The sequence below is a fragment of the Mustela putorius genome, unplaced genomic scaffold (genome assembly GCF_011764305.1).
Source record: "Mustela putorius furo isolate JIRA1106 unplaced genomic scaffold, ASM1176430v1.1 tig00000450_pilon_pilon_pilon, whole genome shotgun sequence".
NCBI lineage: Eukaryota > Metazoa > Chordata > Mammalia > Carnivora > Mustelidae > Mustela > Mustela putorius.
Genome location: NW_025421385.1, coordinates 14,954,512 through 14,973,428, shown reverse-complemented (window position 1 = coordinate 14,973,428; position 18,917 = coordinate 14,954,512). Strand labels below are relative to the sequence as shown.

The 18,917-nt window shown below is 41.7% G+C and overlaps 1 protein-coding gene across 2 annotated transcripts in view; it reads left to right on the top strand.

Moving 5' to 3' along the window:
* CCDC170 (coiled-coil domain containing 170) overlaps positions 1 to 18,917 on the top strand; it is a 93,496-nt gene that overhangs the window by 30,550 nt on the left and 44,029 nt on the right. For both annotated transcript variants that reach the window (XM_045080176.1, XM_045080177.1), the window contains exons 3-6: positions 6,037 to 6,165; positions 7,450 to 7,706; positions 11,976 to 12,120; positions 18,406 to 18,591. In XM_045080176.1, the coding sequence (XP_044936111.1) occupies positions 6,037 to 6,165; positions 7,450 to 7,706; positions 11,976 to 12,120; positions 18,406 to 18,591 (717 nt within the window). The remainder of the gene's footprint in view (positions 1 to 6,036; positions 6,166 to 7,449; positions 7,707 to 11,975; positions 12,121 to 18,405; positions 18,592 to 18,917) is intronic.

The following is an 18,917-nucleotide window of genomic DNA, read 5'->3' as shown; positions in this document are numbered from 1 at the left end:
AATAAATAGTACATTAACCCCATTATATGTTTTATGACAAAGAGTGTCAAACCATGGGTCTACACTTTATTTTTGTTCAGTGATGTATCATGGAGATATTATTATGTTCAAGCATACGATCTAGCTCACCCTGTGTGTTGCATAGTATTCCATAGTATGCAAATGCCTTGTTTTAGTACTTGCCCTGTCAGTGGAAATTTGTATGGTTTTAGCCCTCCTCCCTTCCCTCTTCTGTTATTACAAACCATAGTATAATGAAAATCCTTAACATATTTTTATGCATAAGTGTGAGTATTTTTCATGGGGAGATAATTGGAGAGTAGAGCTGCTCAGGTGGATAACGTTTACATTTAGTACATAAAATACATAGATTTATTTTTTTAACTCCTGTTTATTTATTTATTTGAGAGAGCATGCGTGTGTGTGCATGAGGCATGCGAGGGGCCAAGGGAAAGGGAGAGAGAGAATCTCAAGCAGGCTCCCCTCTCAGTGTGGAGCCCAATACGGGGCTTGACCCCATGACCCTGAGATCACCACCTGAACTGAAATCAGGAGTCGGACACTGAACCGACTGAGCCGCCCAGATGCCTCAGTACATTGATTTTAATACAGTGAAACCGGTAGAGCATCCAAAGGGTTTAACTATTTCATATTCCTGGCAGCTACATATGAAGGTAACCCTTTCTTTATATTTTGCTAACACTTGTTATTATCAAATCTATTTTTTTCAAATTGATGTACCAAAAATGATGTGTCTTTGTTTTAATTCTTATTCACCTGATTATTAGGGAGGTTGGAGAATCTTTTTATGTATCTTTTTGTGTATTTCTCTTAATGAGAATTCTCTATTTATATGTATCCTCATTTTATTGATTTTCTTATTAATTTGTAAGTGTTCAAAATATTCTAGGTTTTTTTTTTTTTTAAAGATTTTATTTATTTGGCAGACAGAGAGATCACAAGCAGGCAGAGAGGCAGGCAGGCTCCCCGCTGAGCAGAGAGCCGGATGCGGGGCTCAATCCCAGGACCCTGGGATCATGACCTGAGCCGAAGGCAGAGGCTTTAACCCACTGAGCCACCCAGGCGCCCCAAAATATTCTATCTAGGTTTTAACTCTGTGATCATTGGGGAGTCTGCTTGAGATTCTCTCTCTTTGCCCCCCAATGATAAATAATTTTTTTTAAAAGATTTTATTTATTTATTTGACAGAGAGAGATCACAGTAGACAGAGAGGCAGGCAGAGAGAGAGAGAGGGAAGCAGGCTCCCTGCTGAGCAGAGAGCCCGATGCGGGACTCGATCCCAGGACCCTGAGATCATGACCTGAGCCGAAGGCAGTGGCTTAACCCACTGAGCCACCCAGGCACCCGATAAATAAATTTTTAAAAAAATATTCTATGGGACACCTGGGTGGCTCAGTGGGTTATAGCCTTTGCCTTCAGTTCAAGTCATGATCCCAGGGTCTTGGGATCAAGCCCCGCATCAGGCTCTCTGCTCAGTGGGGAGCCTGCTTCTTCCTCTCCCTCTGCCTGCCTCTCTGCCTACTTGTGATCTCTGTCTGTCAAATAAATGAATAAAATATTTTAAAAAAAAGTTCCTTAAAAAATAAAAAAATTCTATGTTTTAATCCTTTGATACATATAAAATAATTTCTTTCAGTCTGTTATTTAGGGATCTATATAAATTTTTGTACATGACTGGGATGAAACTGCATGTGTAGTTTTTGTATTTTTTCTCTTTTCACTAAAATTATATTACATTTTCCCCTGTCATTAAAGAGTCTCCAACAACATGATTTTTAATGACTGAGTGTAATTTTATTGTGTGACTGTAACATTTTATTTTTCTTTTTTCTTCAAGTTAACATGCTTCTCTTCTTGAGCTCTAATTCAATTTTGCTGTTGAAAATTTTTGGAAAATTTTGCTGATGATTGCCTTTCTGAATATCTTTGTCTTTAATCTTTTGGTGTATTTCCCTTTCTTCAGATAAGATTATGAGAAGGAAACTCATTTGGGCAAAGAGTATTAACTTAAATTTCATTGATATATATTATAAAATCTTTTTCTGGAAACTTAATACCAGCTTATCTTTCTATCATTAGTGTGTCAGCATGTGTTTCTCACAGAACTGTCTCTCTGTCTTACTTTTTAGAACTATCTTTTAATACACTTGATTATTAAGTATATTTTAAATGTCAATTTTAGGGGCGCCTGGGTGGCTCAGTGGGTTAAAGCCTCTGCCTTCGGCTCAGGTCATGATCTTAGGGTCCTGGGATTGAGCCCCACGTTGGGCTCTCTGCTCAGCAGGGAGCCTGCTTCCCTTTCTCTCTCTCTTGCCTGCCTCTCTGCCTACTTGTGATATCTCTCTCTCTCTCTCTAATAAATAAATAAAATCTTTAAAAAAATGCCAATTTTATTTATTTTTATTTTATTTTATTTTTTTAAGATTTTATTTATTTATTTGTCAGAGAGAGAGCGAGTGAGAGCGAGCACAGGCAGACAGAGTGGAAGGCAGAGTCAGAGAGAGAAGCAGGCTCCCTGTGGAGCAAGGAGCCCAATGTGGGACTCGATCCCAGGATGTTGGGATCATGACCTGAGCCGAAGGCAGCTGCTTAACCAACTGAGCCACCCAGGTGTCCCAAAAATGCCAGTTTTAAAGACCAGAAATAATATCTCACTGGTAGTATAATTTGTATTTAATTGATGACCACTGTAGAAGGATACTTCTCTCTCTCTCTTTTTTTTTTTTTAAGATTTTATTTATTTATTTGACAGGCAGAAAGGCAGGCAGAGAGAGAGGAGAAGCAGGCTCCCCCCTGAGCAGAGAGCCCAATGTGGGGCTCGACCCCAGGACCCTGAGATCATGACCTGAGCCGAAGGCAGAGGCTTAACCCACTGAGCCACCCAGGTGCCCCGAATACTTCTCTTTTTTTAGGCATTTATAGTTCTTCTGATAATTATTAGTTCTTTTTTTTTAAAAACATATAATGTATTATTAGCCTCAAGGGTACAGGTATGTGAATTGCCAGGTTTACACACTTCACAGCACTCAGCATAGCACATACCCTCCCCCATGTCCATAACCCCACCACCCCTGCCCCGGCAACCCTCAGTTTGTTTTGTGACATTAAGAGTCTCTTACCAAGCCACTGTTCTTAAGTTGCTCTTGTCCCTCAGCCTCACTGCCTTTGCTCAGATCTTTGCCTACTCAACATGTTCCTGCCACAGGACCCTTGCTCAGACTTTTGACTATTGGAATGATGTGTATTGTACCTGCTTCATTACCTCTTGCCTATTTAATACCTACTCAGTCATCACTTCTTTGGGGAAATCTTTCTTTCTCACGTCTCTGATTGTAAGTCACACTTTGTTAGCTCCTTTTTTTCTTTCTTGCATGCATTTCAGTTTGTAATCATGTAATCATTAGTGTGGTTGTGTGATAAATGCTCTTTATCTTAGTAGGGTGTAAGCTCAGTGCCTGGCCTTCAGTAAGTTTTCAGTAAATATTTCTTGATGAATCATCTCTAGTTTGTTGGACTTCGAAGGGTGATGTAGACCGAGCAACTGTCGTCTAAACTTGGTGATCTAATGTGGGCCATGTCCTGGCATCCGTGGTCATGAGATCCTACTGTGTTGTTGCATTTGAAGATGTTAATGATTTCTGGTAGTGTTCTGCTCTAGAACGTAACCTTCTAAAATGAAGGGCCGTATCTGACCTGTCTCACGTGGCTTTTAATATTATGTCCAATGGATAATACTTTTCCATAAGGAGATATAACATGGTGGAGTGATTACATCATTCCCTGAAAAGGGATGCTAGTCATTGGAAGAAATAATCATAGCTATTGAAGAACTTATTTTCCTCATGAATTTTACAAAATGATGTGCCATCCAGGGGCAACTGGGAGGCTCAGTTGGTTAAGTGTCTGACTCTTGATTGCCGCTGAGGTCATGATCTCAGGGTCATGAGATTGAGCCCCGGGTCAGACTCTATGCGCAGTGTGGAGCCTACTTGAGAGTCTCTCCCCATCTCTCCCTCTGCCCCTCCCCCTGCTTGCACTCTCTGTCTCTTTCAAGTAAATATATACATAAAATATTTATTTATTTTTTATTTTTTAAAGATTTTATTTATTTATTTGACAGATCACAAGGAGGCAGAGAGGCAGGCGGGGTGGGGGAGTGGGTTGGGAGAGCAGGTTCCCTGCTGAGCAGACAGCCCGATGCGGGGCTCGATCCCAGGACCCTGAGATCATGACCTGAGCCGAAGGCAGAGGCTTAACCCACTGAGCCACCCAGATGCCCCTACATAAAATCTTTAAAGACGTCAAATAAATTGATGTGTCCTACACACTCTACTTTATACCTCTCATAAGTGGCCACAGTCCTTATGTGGCCTGTTTTGGGAAATCTTGCTGTGGTGGTTAGGGGTGAGAAAGTCACTTCTGAGTATAAAGTGAGGCTGACCAGGATGTGGTTCTCTCATTAGATATCATTCAGCCTTTTATGCTTTCTCCCCAGGAGTACACACCTACCATCTTTTTGGATATGTTGTGTCTGGCAAACACGGGCTGTTACTAGGTGCACTGAAGGTTTTGTTTGGCATTTCGTGCGTTTAAACACACTAGTCATGACAACGCTTGTTGTAAAGTGAAGGGCTTTGAGAGGACTTTTGCATTCTCGAGTGTTTCCAAACAGTAGTCTTAGGCAGTTCAGGAGCTGGGCAGCCATCAACCAGTTTAACTTGTGTGTCCCCTGAGGCCTCGTAGATAATTCCAGGAAAACATGTTTTGTGTGACCTCTCTCATATTCCTTCAAAAATGAATGGCTTTTCTGTGTGTCTTTCGCAAAGACCACAGGCCTTGGAAACTTGACAGAGGTAGGCATAGGTATCTGTCCAAGGTCAGGAATAATTCTTGAAAGAAGCAGGCCTTATGGTGTAAGTAACAGAACCAGAGTTCGTCAACTCTGACCCACAGGCCAAACCCATCAAATCTGCTCTGCAGATGTGTTTATTTGGCTCTTATGGTGTTTCTTTTTTAAACATTGAAATTAGTTGCCAAGTTGCAAAAACTGAAAATTTTTACTTCAGAAAGTCTGGATATAGGACTTGTCTTGAAAAATTGGAAAAATTTGGCTCGGCTCGGATCCACATTTCTGTGTTGGCGGCCGTCCGGGGAGCTGAGGGCTGTTGCCTGGTGGGTGGGACAAGGTCTCCTCAGGCCTTGCCTCACGATCGCTGGTCTCCCAAGTTCATCTGAGTCACCTTCCTGAGTCATAATCCCCAGAGAGGCTATGAGATTGAGAATAAATGGTTTAGTGAATAATTAGGAAGGAGACAGCCTTTTGCCTTCAACTCACACGATCTCTTTGGTAAACAAATGATGCCCTTTCGTCAAAAGGTGAGGTGAGGTGATCATTTTTGTAGTCTGGAAACACAAGGACAATGAAATCGGTCTCTCTGCTGTGGACCTTGTCGTACTGTGTCTGTTCCGACAGTCCTGTGAGGACTCGATCCATTCTGGTCAGAGGTCAAGGAGCATTTGAGTTTTGGGTGGAAGGAAGCTCTCTCTTGTGGCAAAGGCCAGTTCTTTTTTTTTTTTTTTTTTTTTTTTAAGATTTTATTTATTTGACAGAGAGAGATCATAAGTAGGCAGAGAGAGAGAGAGAGAGAGAGGAGGAAACAGGCTCCCTGCTGAGCAGAGAGCCCGATGCGGGACTCGATCCCAGGATCCTGAGATCATGACCTGAGCTGAAGGCAGCGGCTTAACCCACTGAGCCACCCAGGTGCCCCAAAGGCCAGTTCTTAAACACCGTCTGTGAGAGCATGTCACTCCTTCCTGGTCAGCCTCCCGCCTCCATCAGAATTTTGAGAGTAAAGTGATAAGGACGAAGACATGAGCTGGGCAGCGTTTTCGAGACATCGGGGGGGGGGAGGCTACAAAGAATGCTCTGTGTGTAATCTTGGTTTGCACAGCTGCACAGAAAAGGTGGTTTAAAACTCTTCTTTCTGTTTTGTCTTTTGGGGGGATCCCTGTCAGGAAGTTTACCACCGTCCCTTGGAAGTCCCAGTCACTCGGGAGCAGTTGAGCCACTATCGGAATGTGGCCGAAAATGCTCGAAGCGAACTGGCGGCAAGTTTGGTCAAATTTGAATGCGCTCAGTCCGAGGTAAGACTATGCATCTTTGTGACTTAGACATGGGCCCTTTTAGCTTCTTAGAGAGTGAAACAGAGTGTAGAAGTGATTAGAAATAGGTTGGGAGAACACAGTTTTACATCTTTTGGCAAAGGTGATACTCCTTTGGTGCGCCTACTCCGCTTATAGAGAACATTCCTGAAAGGTTGTGCACTTGCTGTGGTGCAGAGTGAGGTGACATGGGCTAGATCCTGGATCCTGTCAGAGGAGCTTCCCACCCTTGAGAGACTTGGGGGCACCTGATGACTTGGGTTGAAGTTGCCTTGGTGTTGGGTCATTTTTAGCATCTCCCTGAATATGTATCTTTACCATGATTAGCTTGCAGTCTGGAGGTCTTAGAAAGGAATTCTGGATCCCTTCCTAGTGTTAGTTTGGATTGGCTGGGGGAAATTCTAGGACAATGATTGGGGTCTGTCTTCCCTCTGGGCTGGATCAGGTCTATTGTGGAGTTCCTGAGAGAGTCCCTCTGGATCCACTCTGCTCACAGTCTGGTGGGCTTGAGGGGGCCTGAGCTTGCCTGTGAGGTGACTGTTCTTTCACTGGCCTACCAGGAAGATTTGGTACCTCGTGTGTGTGAAAAATTGTGTGCACGGATACTCATAGTTCCAAAGAAGTTCTCTTATAGGGCGGATCTGACATCTTAATCGGGCCAATACGTTGTACAGCATTTTGATGCCACAGAACTTATAAAAGTTAAAATGTTTCTTTTGTATAAATCCTGTAAGGATTTTCCTTTTCTTCTGTGTTTTCCCCAGACATCTATTATTATTGTTTTTATTATTAATATTTTTAAAATTGCCCACAATAAGGATCCCGAAGGCAAGTGCAGGAACCACGGTGACGTGTCAACTAGTCTGTACCTACTTAGGAATCAGCTGTGGCTGTGAAATTACAATATCTTAGTTTGTAGGTTTCTTGTTTCGTTGTTAGCAGCAGTAAAAGCAATGCAGATTTAGGAAATGAATTACCGTTGAAAGTATTTTATTGCTTTTTTGTATACCACAGAAGTCTCTTGAGTGATACTAATCACCCCAAGACATTGCTCAGTTGGTTTTGAAAGGGACAGTATGTGAAGTCCACTGTTGAGTTGTAAGTTCCCAGCTGGTGATACAGATACAAATGTGGAAAAAAAGAAAAGCTGGATTAAGTCATGAACGAAGAGTGAGATTTGAAATTATGGTTTTGGGTTGCTCGAAAGTACTTCACGTTTACGCCACTGAAATCCTTTTCCTCCTTTTTACGGGTTTTCCGTGTTAGCTTCGAGACCTCCGATCCAAGATGCTTTCGAAAGAAGCCTCCTGTCAAGAGCTGAAAGCTGAAATGGAGAATTACAGAGAAGATAATGCTAGAAAATCATCTCTCCTCACCTCCCTGAGAGACAGAGTTCAGGAGCTAGAAGAGGAATCAGCAGCGCTTACTGCTGCTAAAATTAGAACCGAAATCACAGCTCACACTGCAATCACGGAGAACCAGGAGTTAAAGAAGAAAGTTGCAGAACTAGATGAGAACTTACAGTAAGGGTATTTCAATATATTTCATGATAGTTAGTGTTCAAGTACTAGCTTCTGATAGCAGGATATGCCCTTGAAGGTATTGGCGTGTTGTTGTCTTATTTGGCCCTGAAACTCAATTTGGGGGGGGGGGATCTTGAATCTCAAATATCTTCAGAGTCTTGAAAATTTTTCTCAAGCTCATCTCCAAATGGTACCAGGAATCTTAACAAACAAGGCATTGTCCTAAGCATGTTTATATCTGGTTGATAGGGGCTGCAAATGCTCATATACAGAATTTAGAAGATTTTCTGGAAGTAGAGGTTAACTAGAGGTGGTGGAATGGCCCAGAGAGGGAGGTGTTTATTCCACAGCTAGCTGTAAAAGTATCCTGCAAGCCCAGACCACTGCGGACCACCCCGAATGCTCCTCATTAGCTTTTATTACCCATTTATGCAGAAAAATCACAAAATGTGGGTTTTCCACACTTTCTTCTGGCAAAAGGTAATTCTTGAGACAAAACTGGGAACTAGTTGTTCCAAAAGTATACTTTTAAAATTCTACGTGTAATAACTTAAATAACTTTGATAATAAGATGCTTTCTATTTCTTTTACTTATTCCATCCTTAAAAAAAGAAAGCCCAACACCTCCAACTCATATCGTCTCTCCCCCCCCGCCAATCTTACAGCAAAACTCCTATGACCAGTGACCCCACATTGAGGATTAAATGGTCTGTCTTTACCTCACTTGACTTACCAGTGTATTAGGCACAGTTGGTCTCTCTCCTTGAACCACCTTCTTTTTCTGGCTACCAGACGCTCGCCATACCTGCTTTGTATCCTTCCATGCTGGCTGCCCTGCCATGGTCTCTTCTGTTTTCCCCATCTCATCTCATTGACTTGCAAAGACTGGAGTGCCCAGGCACACAGTCCTTGCGTCTCTTCTGGTTTCTGTCTAAATTCAGTTTCTCGGTGATCTCATGACTTTAAGGATGATCTAAATGCTAGTGATGCCCGCATTTCTGTGTCTAGCCTGGATCTTTTCTCGGACCTCAAGAGAGACCCACATATTTTGACTACCTACTGGACATCGTCACATGGATGTCCAATGGGTATCTCACACTTAACATGACCAGACGGAGCTCGTGCTGTTCCCACAGAATGCTCCTGCTGCTTTCCTCATCTCCAGTGATAAGTCCATTCCTCTAGTTCATCAGGTCAACAATCATGGTCACCATCCTTGGTCCTCTTGCTCTTTCATGCTTTGTGTGTGACCTTCAACAAGTCCTCTTATCTCTACCTGCAAAATCAGTCTGCATTTTGACAGCTTCCCATTGTTGCCTTCATTGCCACTAACCTGGTTCAAGGGGCTACCATCTCTCTCTGGGACTTTTGCAATAGCCTCCGAAGTGATTTTCCTGCTGCTGCCTGTGCCCCTCGCAGCCGGAGTAATCCTGTAAAAACACAAATTAGATCTCATTGGTCCTCTGCCTAGAGGCCTGCAGTGCCTTCTCTTCTCTCTCAGGGTAAAGACAAAGGATATTCTGTTACCTAGAGGGCTCATTGGACATGGTTTTGTTTCCATTCTCCCTTATTCTTTCCATTTGGCTCCTTAGCTGTCCTTCGAACATAACAAGTGTGTTCCTACCTCAGGACTTTTGCACTTGCTAATCCCATGGCCTGGAAAGCTCTTCCCCCAGATATTGCATGGCTTCCCCTTTGCTCCCTTTAGGTCTTCACTCAGAAGTTGCTTTCCCAGGTCTTCCGTGAGTGACGACATCTAAAATTTTACTCTGCTTCCCCCATATATTTCTTCCTCCCCTTCCTGCTTAATTTTTTTGTCTCCAGCTTTATCTTTTTTTTTTTTTTTTTTAATTTTTTATTTCTTATAAACATATATTTTTATCCCCAGGGGTACAGGTCTGTGAATCACCAGGTTTACACACTTCACAGCACTCACCAAATCACATACCCTCCCCAATGTCCATAATCCCACCCCCTTCTTTATAACCGTATACATCTCACATACATTGATTGATTACTGTCCATCTTCCTGACTAGAACGTAAGCTCTGTGAGGGCGAGGATGTTCATCTGTTCTGTTCACTACTGTATCTTTAGTACCTTTAACTGGGCTTGGTGCATAGTGAGTATCCAGTAAATATTTATTAAATGTTTCATAAATAATAATAATAATAATGTCATAATTATAACATGTTCTAATTATACATAATTTAATTATAATAATATAGTAATATTAATAAATAATATCTCAAAATTTTAAATATATATTATATTTTATTATAACATATAAATAAAATAAATATTAAATATTTATTAAATAAATGAATAATACAAATGATATGTACTGATTGTAAGAAAATTTTTTTAAGATATAGAAAATTACCAAAAAATATTAAAATTACTCAAGACCTTATGATTCCTGAGAACTATACTTCAGATTCTGGTGAACAGGTTTTCGGGTAGTTGACATCATATAATGAACCACTTTTTTTTTTTTTTTTTTTACTGAATAATGTGTTACAGACATGTATTTTTAAAGATTGACAAACCATGAGAGACTGTGGACTCTGAGAAAGAAACTGAGGGTTTTGGAGGGGAGGGGGTTGGGGGAATGGGTGAGCCTGGTGGTGGGTATTATGGAGGGCACGGATTGCGTGGAGCACTGGGTGTGGTGCATAAACCATGAATCTTGGAACACTGAGAAAATAAAATTTAAAAAAAAGAGATTTTACTGATTGATTGATGGATCTTGAGCAGGGGAAGGGTCAGAGGGAGAGAGAGGGAGAGAGAATCTCAAGTAGGCTCTGGGCTGAGCGTACAGCCCGATGTGAGGCTCGGTCCCACGACCCTGAGATCATGACCTGAGCCAAAAATCAAGAGTTGGGCCCTTAACCACCTGCGCAACCCAGGTGCCCCTATGTCGTAGATATTCTAAAAACTCACTCGTCGTATAATCCTTGTTAGCTCACGTTACTCATTGCCTGAAATGTCATGATTTACTTACCGGTTCTTTCTGTTATTTCTTGCAGACACTCAGGTAGGTTTCATTCAAAGAATCATTATAAACCAAGTATATTCATGTGTACTCCTATTTTCACATTTATGTGATCGTGTCCTTAGGGTAGATTCTTAGAACTTTGTTGGGTCCAAGTGAAATGGACCCAACTTGGGGACGGAGAAGCAAGACTGAAGTCTTGGACCGACTGAGTGGAATCATGCACATAAATCAGTCCACCACATCATAGCATTAACTGTGCTTTTCATGAGCCAGAGAGACTGAGCACATTTTACCTTTCATATACTGAAAATAAGAACTCAGAGATATATTGATGTTGGTTTTTTATTGTGATACATTTTTCTAAACAGAAATATGATGTGCTTTTGAGTGTAGCAATTACATGCTTTGGTAATCTTTGAATAGAGTGAAAGAATTTGCGGTAAACACTGAACATGGTAAAAAGGGAAAGCAATAATCATGTTTCTTATCTAGAGTACTGAAAAAGTGATACCAAATTACTGAAATGATTCTAATTTGCCTTTAAAGTATGTCTATTTTTTGATGATCTCTTAGTCGGTAACATTTAAAGCATTAGAAATAGACTGTGCTATTTCAGCAAACCTATCTCTGAGATTTGAAATATTCATAGCAGAGCATAATAAACTGATTTTCCTTGACTGGCCCATTTCAATACTCTTAAAACACTCTGGATGTATGAAAACTGGTAATGGTCTTTGCTGGTGATTGAACATTTCTCTCTTTGAACATCCCCTGCTGCTGATATATTTTTTATTATAGTTATGCTTGGCCGTGACCCGGGGTATGCCCTAAGTAACGATTATAGATCACTGCATAACGTCTGAAAATAAAGCAAGGGATGATACACTAGAAGAAACATAGCAGCACTGTCCTACTTCCTCGTGAGGACCCAGCAGAGACCCATGACTACATACATCCATTGTGATCTAGAGATTCCCTGCCCCTTCTGCAGATCATAAATGGTCCAGGACAAGAGGCAGAGGGTCTGTCTCCTTTGCTGTTACAAGATCTAAGATGCCATGAAGATTTTTATACATTTCTGCCAAGTGTAGATGCCTGGCTTTGACAGGCAGCCTTTACAGGGCTCCCAGGGCAATGATGTGTTCTGTGTCCAGGAAACTGTGTTGTGATGAAAGTGGTGATTGGATCAGATAGCTTAAGTTCTGAACTTTGTTTGATGAATGATCTCTCTGTGGTGTTAATAGCTTGACTTATGTGTTGTTTGCCCTGTAGAAAATGTTTAAAGGAAAATGAGGACAATAAGAATCAAGCCTTGAAGAACTGCAAGAAACATGAGGAATTTCTAGCTCAACTTGGTGACTTCTTAGATCCAGAGAAGAAGAATGAAAAGGCATCAGATGAAGATTTAATTCTAAAGGTGAATGCACATGAAAAAGACGACAAATGTAGCAGTCGTTCTGACATGTGCCGTGAATGGAATTGCTGTGATTGAGTTCGGGGGTGGCAGGAGAAGGGGACAGTAGCCCAAATATAGCATGGCTTGGCTGTGTGATCTGGGACTAACCTTATCACCTCTCTGAGCTCAATTCCAAAGTCCTTTCTAACATTATTTGGGATTAATAACTATCCAGAAAAGATGAATTGTTTGGTCTTAAATGTATTTAGGTTGCCAAATACAATTCATCATTCATCTTAACAATGTGTTTTAGGGAGTTTTTTGTTTTAGTTACAGACAGAAGCATACACATACACACAAAACCCACATGCAAATCAGCTGTGTCATTTTTGGGATACTTACTGAGTCTAAGGTTAAGATTAGTTCTAAAGTACTTTTTAATTTTCCACTGGAATCAAATAATAACAAGGTTGTCAGTAAGGTGGAAATTAGTTATAGTCAATAAATAATTCACTCAGCACATAGTGATTCATTAGGGCACCTGACGGTGTTGGAGCTCTCACCATATCTTTGCTCATTTCACACCTTTCTTATCCCTGCTTCCAGACAGATCTCCTTGAAGCCGATCTTTTTTATTAAAATTTAAATTTATTAAAAGGTGTAATTGACATGCAACATTATTTTAGTTTCAGGGGTATAGCGTAATGATTTGACCTGGTATACACTGTGAAATGATCCCCATAGTAAGTCTGGTCACCATCTGTCACCATGAAGAGTTACAAAAAATTTATTATTTCTTTTCTTGAGAGGAACACTTTCAAGATATACTTTCCTGGCAACTTACAAATGTGTCTGAGGATTGTAGTCACCATGCTGCACACCGCATCTCCATCACCTGTTCATTTCCCAGCTGGAAGTCTGTACCCCCCATCCTCCTCCCCACTGGCAGCAGCCACTCTGTTCTCTATATTCATATGCTTTTTCTTTGTTTTGGCTCGTCTGTTCATTCATTATTTATTTATTTATCTATTTTATAAAAAGATTTATTTATTTATTTATTTAACACAGAGAGAAAGATCACAAGTAGGCAGAGAGAGAGAGAGAGGACGAAGCAGGCTCCCTGCCGAGCAGAGAGCCCAATGCGGGACTCGATCCCAGGACCCTGAGATCATGACCTGAGCCGAAGGCAGCGGCTTAACCCACTGAGGCACCCAGGTGCCCGGCTCATCTGTTTTTTTAGATTCCACATATAAATGAAAGCATAGAGTATTTGTCTTTTGACTATTTCATTTAGCATAAAACTCTCAAAGTCCACCACTCTTGTCACAAATGGGAAAGATTCATTCTCTCTCTCTTTTTGTTTTTGGGGGAGGAGCAGAGGGAGAGGGAGGGAGAGAATCTTAAGCAGGTTCCATGTCCAGCATGGAGGCAAATGTGGGGCTCCATCTCATGACCCAGAGATCATGATCTGTGCCAAAATCAAGAGTCAGATGCTTAACTGACTGAGCTAACCCCCAAAGGGGGGTCAGTCTTTTATATGGCTGAGTAGTATTCAAGGTTTACACACACACACACACACACGTATATAATTTTCCATATATATATGAATATATATCTGTATTTATATAATATATATCTTTTTTCATCTACTGATGGACCCTCAGGTTGTTTGCATAGCTTGGTTATTGTAAATAATGCTGTAGTGAACATATGGGTGTATACATATTTTCTTTGTCTTTTATTTATTCATTTGAGAGAGAGAGGGAGCATGAGTGGGGAGAAGCAGAGGGAGTGGGACAAGTAGACACCACACTGAGCACGGAGCCCGATGCGGACTTCATCTCATGACCCTGATCATGACCTAAGCGGCAATCAAGAGTTGGATGTTTAATGGACTGAGTCACCCAGGTGCCCCGCATATATCTTTTCTAAATAGTGTTTTTATTTTCTTGGGATAAATGCTCAGAAGTGGAATTGCTGGATCATATGGTAATTATATTTTTCATGTTTTGAGGAGCCTCTATACTGTTTTCTATGGTGGATGTATCAGGTTACATTCCCACCCACAGTGTGCAAGGATTCCTCTTTCTCCATATCCTCTCCAATAGTTACTTTGTAACTTTTTGATATTAGCCATTCTGACAGATGTAAACTGAAACCTCATGTGGTTTTGATTTGTGTTTCATGGATAATGAATGATGTTGAACATCTTTTCATGAGTCTGTTTGCCATCTGTATGTCATCTTTGGAAAGATGGCTATTCAGTCCTCTGCCCATTTTTTTAAAAAAAAGATTTCATTTATTAGAGAGAGAAGGAGAGAGCAAGTGTGTGCACACACGCGAAGCAGATGGAGAGGGAGAGGCAGACTCTCTACTGAGCAGGGAGCCTGATGCAGGCCTCGATCCCAGGACCCTGAGATCATGACCCAAGCCAAAGGCAGAAGGCAGAAGCTTAACTGACTGAGCCACCCAGGCGCTCCTGCCCCCCTTTTTTAATTGAATTTTTTCCTTTTACAAGTTCTTTATTTATTTTAGGTATTAACCCCTTGTCAGGTACATGATTTGTAAATATTTTATTTCCCATTCAGTGTGTTGCTTTTTCATCTTTTTGATGGTTTTCTTGGCCATGGAGAAGCTTTTCAGTTTGGTAGAGTCTCACTTGTTATTTTTTTATTTTATTTTATTTTCTTTTGCTTTTGTTGGCTTTGCTTTTGGAGTCAGGTCCAAAAAAAAAAAAAAAATGTTGCTGATGTCAAGGTGCTAACTGCCTATATTTTCTTACAGGAATTTTATGGTTTCTGGTCTTATAGTCAAGTCTTTAATCCACATTGTGTTCATTTTTGTGTGCACTATAAGTTATAATCTAGTTTAATTCTTTGGCTTATGGCTGCCCAGTTTTCTCTGTATCGCTTATTGAAGAGATTGTCCTTTCTGTATTGTATATTGTGTCTCCTTTGTTGTAAATTAGTTGACCGTGTATATGTGTGGGTTTATTTCTGATCTCTCTGTTCCATTCTGTGGACGTATGTGTCTGTTTTTATGTTGTTACCATACTTTTTGATGACTATAGCTCTGTAATATCATTTGGAATCAAGCAACATGATCCCCCCAGATTTGTTCTTCTTTCCCAAGATTGTTTTGTTTATTGAGGCTCTTTTGTGATTCCGTCCAAACATTGTCATTGGTCTATGTCTCTGAAAAATGCCATTGGGATTTTGATAGGATTGCATCGAATCTATAGATCGCTGTGACTTATATGGACATTTTGACAATATTAACTCTCCCAATCCATGGGCACAGAATATCTTTCCATTTATTGGTGTCTTCTTCAATTTCTTTCATTAATCCATGCAGTCATTCTTAAAGCCACACCTCAGAATTTTATTAGTAATCTTCTCAGCTGTACTTCCTACAAGCTGCAAAATCATTTCAGTTAACTTCAGGAAGCATTCCACTTCACTGACAGGCTTTGATAGCTCAGGCCTGATAGTCCCAAGGATTCTAGATGCTTCTCCTCCATCTCCCTGTTGCGCACGTGGACCAGCAGCCTGTCTGTCCAAGTCCACGGGGCAGTGTAGTTTGGGAGATTGTTTTTAAAGCCAAATGATGGAGCAAAGAAAAGAGAATGGAGAACCTTCTTCTTTCATGACACCCTTCCCCTCATCAGAGATGAGCTCCAGGTGCTAATCTGGAAGTTGATACTATATTAATTACGCCTTATTGTCTTCTGTATTTTGAATGCTTTGACATCTGGGGTCTTTTTGACCCAGGAGAGACTGACTCAGAGGGTTCGCCAATTTCTCCCAAATGACCCTCTAGGGAGTATGGCTTTCACATGCAAACCAGTCACTCCCACACCCCAGCCATTTTTTTTTCTGTCAGGCTCTGGGCTACCGTCCACCTTCCCGGATCACCACGGGGCTAGGTACCACACAGCCCTTACACACCTCAGATTAACTAGCCAGTCCCGAGCCTGCTTACCCCGTCTTGCTCACCTCATCCTGTGGAAACCATGACAAAGAATCTTACCTCTCTTTTCCTTTGCTCTCCTCATCTCCTGACTGACCTGGTGCTTCCCTCCATGGCCTCATGCAGCACAGCGTGTCCCTTCTTCTTCACAACTGTGAGTAACAAATTGTTTTGCAGCAGCAGCTCTCTCCAGATCTGTTCAGTTCCCCATACCTGAATAACAAAAAACCCTATATTTTAAAACAGATACTAGGATTCTAGGGCTTTAGCATTTCAGATTAAAAAAAAAAATCACTGGTCCAGAGGAGAAAGGCACTCACTAGGTGGTCCTCTGGGAAGTGGAACAAAACCACTCCTTCAATTTCAAAACCACTTCCTCCCTTTCACAGCTCTCCCAACCACATGTGCACCCCCCGCTGCCCCAAGAAACCAAGGAGGTGTTCCTCAGGACTTACCAGACATTCATCCGTTTCACAGATATTTAGTGAGTGACTACTATATGCTAGACATGGTTCTGGGAGCTGGTGGTGCCGAAGTGAATGAGATAAGACTGAATCTTCTCTTCTAGAAATTTTGTTATTGTGAGATAAAGATAATGAGGAAATAAACAAATATCCAATATTATCTCACGTAGTAAAGGGGAAGAAACACCAATGAAGATGTGGAGATAGAGAGTGAGGCAGGTTAGAGGTGTGGCAAGCTAGTTTACGTGGACTGGCCAAGGAGTGCTCCTTGGAGGTAGGAACTTTTTACTTTTTTAAAGTTATTTTTCAAGATTCTAGTTCAATTAATTTACATATAATATATTAGTTTCAGAGGTAGATTTCAGTGATTCATCAATTTTAATCTAACACCCAGGGCTTATTACATCATGTGCCCTCCTTAATGTCCATCCCCCAGTTACACCAACCCTCCCGCCCTCCCTCCAGCAACCCTGCTTGTTTCCTCTGATTAAGCGTCTCCTGTGGTTTGTCTCCCTCTCTGATTTTGTCTTATTTTTCCCCTCCCTCCCCTACAATCCTCTGGTTTGTTTCTTAAATTCCACATATGAGTGACATTGTATGATACTTACTTTTCTCTGATTGGCTTATTTCCCTTAGCATAATACCCTCCAGTTCCATCCTTGTTGTTGCAAATGGCGAGATTCCATTTTTTGAAGGCTGCATAGTATTCCATTGTGTGTGTGTGCACACACACACACACACACACACACCCCTTCTTCATCCATTCATCTGTTGATGGACATCTGGGCTCTTTTCATAGTTTGCCTATTGTGGACCTCGCTGCTATAAACATTGGAGTACGGGTGACCCTTCAGATTGCTACATTTATATCTTTGGGGTAGATCCCCAGTTGTGTAATGGCTGGGTCGTAGGGCAGCTCTATTTTCAACTCGCTGAGGGATCTCCACATTCTTTTCCAGAGTGGCTGTGCCAGCTTACATTCTGAGGTGGGGCCTTTTGAAAGATATTGGGGACTGAACATACGCATATGCAGCAAAGCATTCAGGAGGGTGAACGACCCTGAGTTGGGATCTGGATGCCATGTTGGCCAGGTCCTGAGGCTGAAAGATATGCCCCTTCCCCAGAGCGTCATAACGTGGATACTGACTCTGTAATACGGGGTCTCAGCTCTTCCTGTAGGCGTCCTCGTGGCCTTCCAGCCTGAGCTGTCTGCAGGGCTGGTTCCCCAGGCCAAGGAGCCTGTCTGATTTCATTTTCCCTCCTTGTAAATCTTATAAATCTTATTCATGCTTTCTGCTGACAGCCTAAATGCACAACATAGAGAGTGAAAAGCTCCACTAATCCTAATGATAGCCGCTGTTTGAGCATGTTTTTTCGAGGTTTTTCTATACTTATATTAATTAGGAGGATTTTCTTTTTAAAAAGAAAGTCCTGTTTTCTTCTCTGTGCCCCCCTCCCCAGCACCCCACCAGGCAGCGCCTCGCATGCCACTGGCGCCAGCAGACGTGGGCAGAATAGAAGTCCCTTGCTCCCTCCCCTGCTGTAATCTCTGTGGAACATCACCTTTCCTCGATTATTTAAGCCAGGGGCTTGCTGATGCCTGCTCTGTCGGGAAGCATTTGGCAAGGCTCTCAGTAGTGCTACCCTGAAGCTATCTTTTGATTAATTTTAATTTGATCACTGGGTCTGCGCGTACCAACAGAGTTTAGAGGCTGCTTATGAAAATGTGTTCTTTTGAGTGGATGGAGGGATAGTGCTTTCCTGGGTTTCGTGTGATCATGCAGACAGCGGGGTACGTAGATCAGAGTTGCTTACAGGAAGCCGAATGAAATTGTTAATTTTTATCAGCTAGCTGTAACTGCTTTCTCTTCAGCTTAGAGAGCTGTGCGAGGAAAACGCCTTGGTGCGAAGACAGATTGTTACTCTTGAAGAGACTGTGAACGTCCATGAGATGGAAGCAAAAGCTAGCAGAGAAACCATCATGAGGCTGGTTTCTGAAGTAAACAGAGAGCAGAAAAAAGCTGCCTCCTGCACCGAGGAAAGAGACAAGCTGAACCAGGTACAGTATGTGAAGTGTGTGTGTGCATCTGCGATCATGTTTATGAAGCGGAAATTGACAGCCAGATGTTGGTGAGCACACCGGCACGACCGACCCCAGCTCCCAAGGCTGCTGTCAGCAGGAGGGCTGGGGGCAGCGTGGGACTTGGTGACCTGAACAGGCCATTGGATACATAGCTTTTTCCTAATTAGGAAACAGATACACACACACACACACACACCCATATTTAAAGGTAGAGTCTGTAGAGAACGATGTTTTCTTTTAGTTAGCCTCTAAGGATTTTGAAAACTCAAACGTTAACCTTTTTGAACAGATAAGTAATGCAT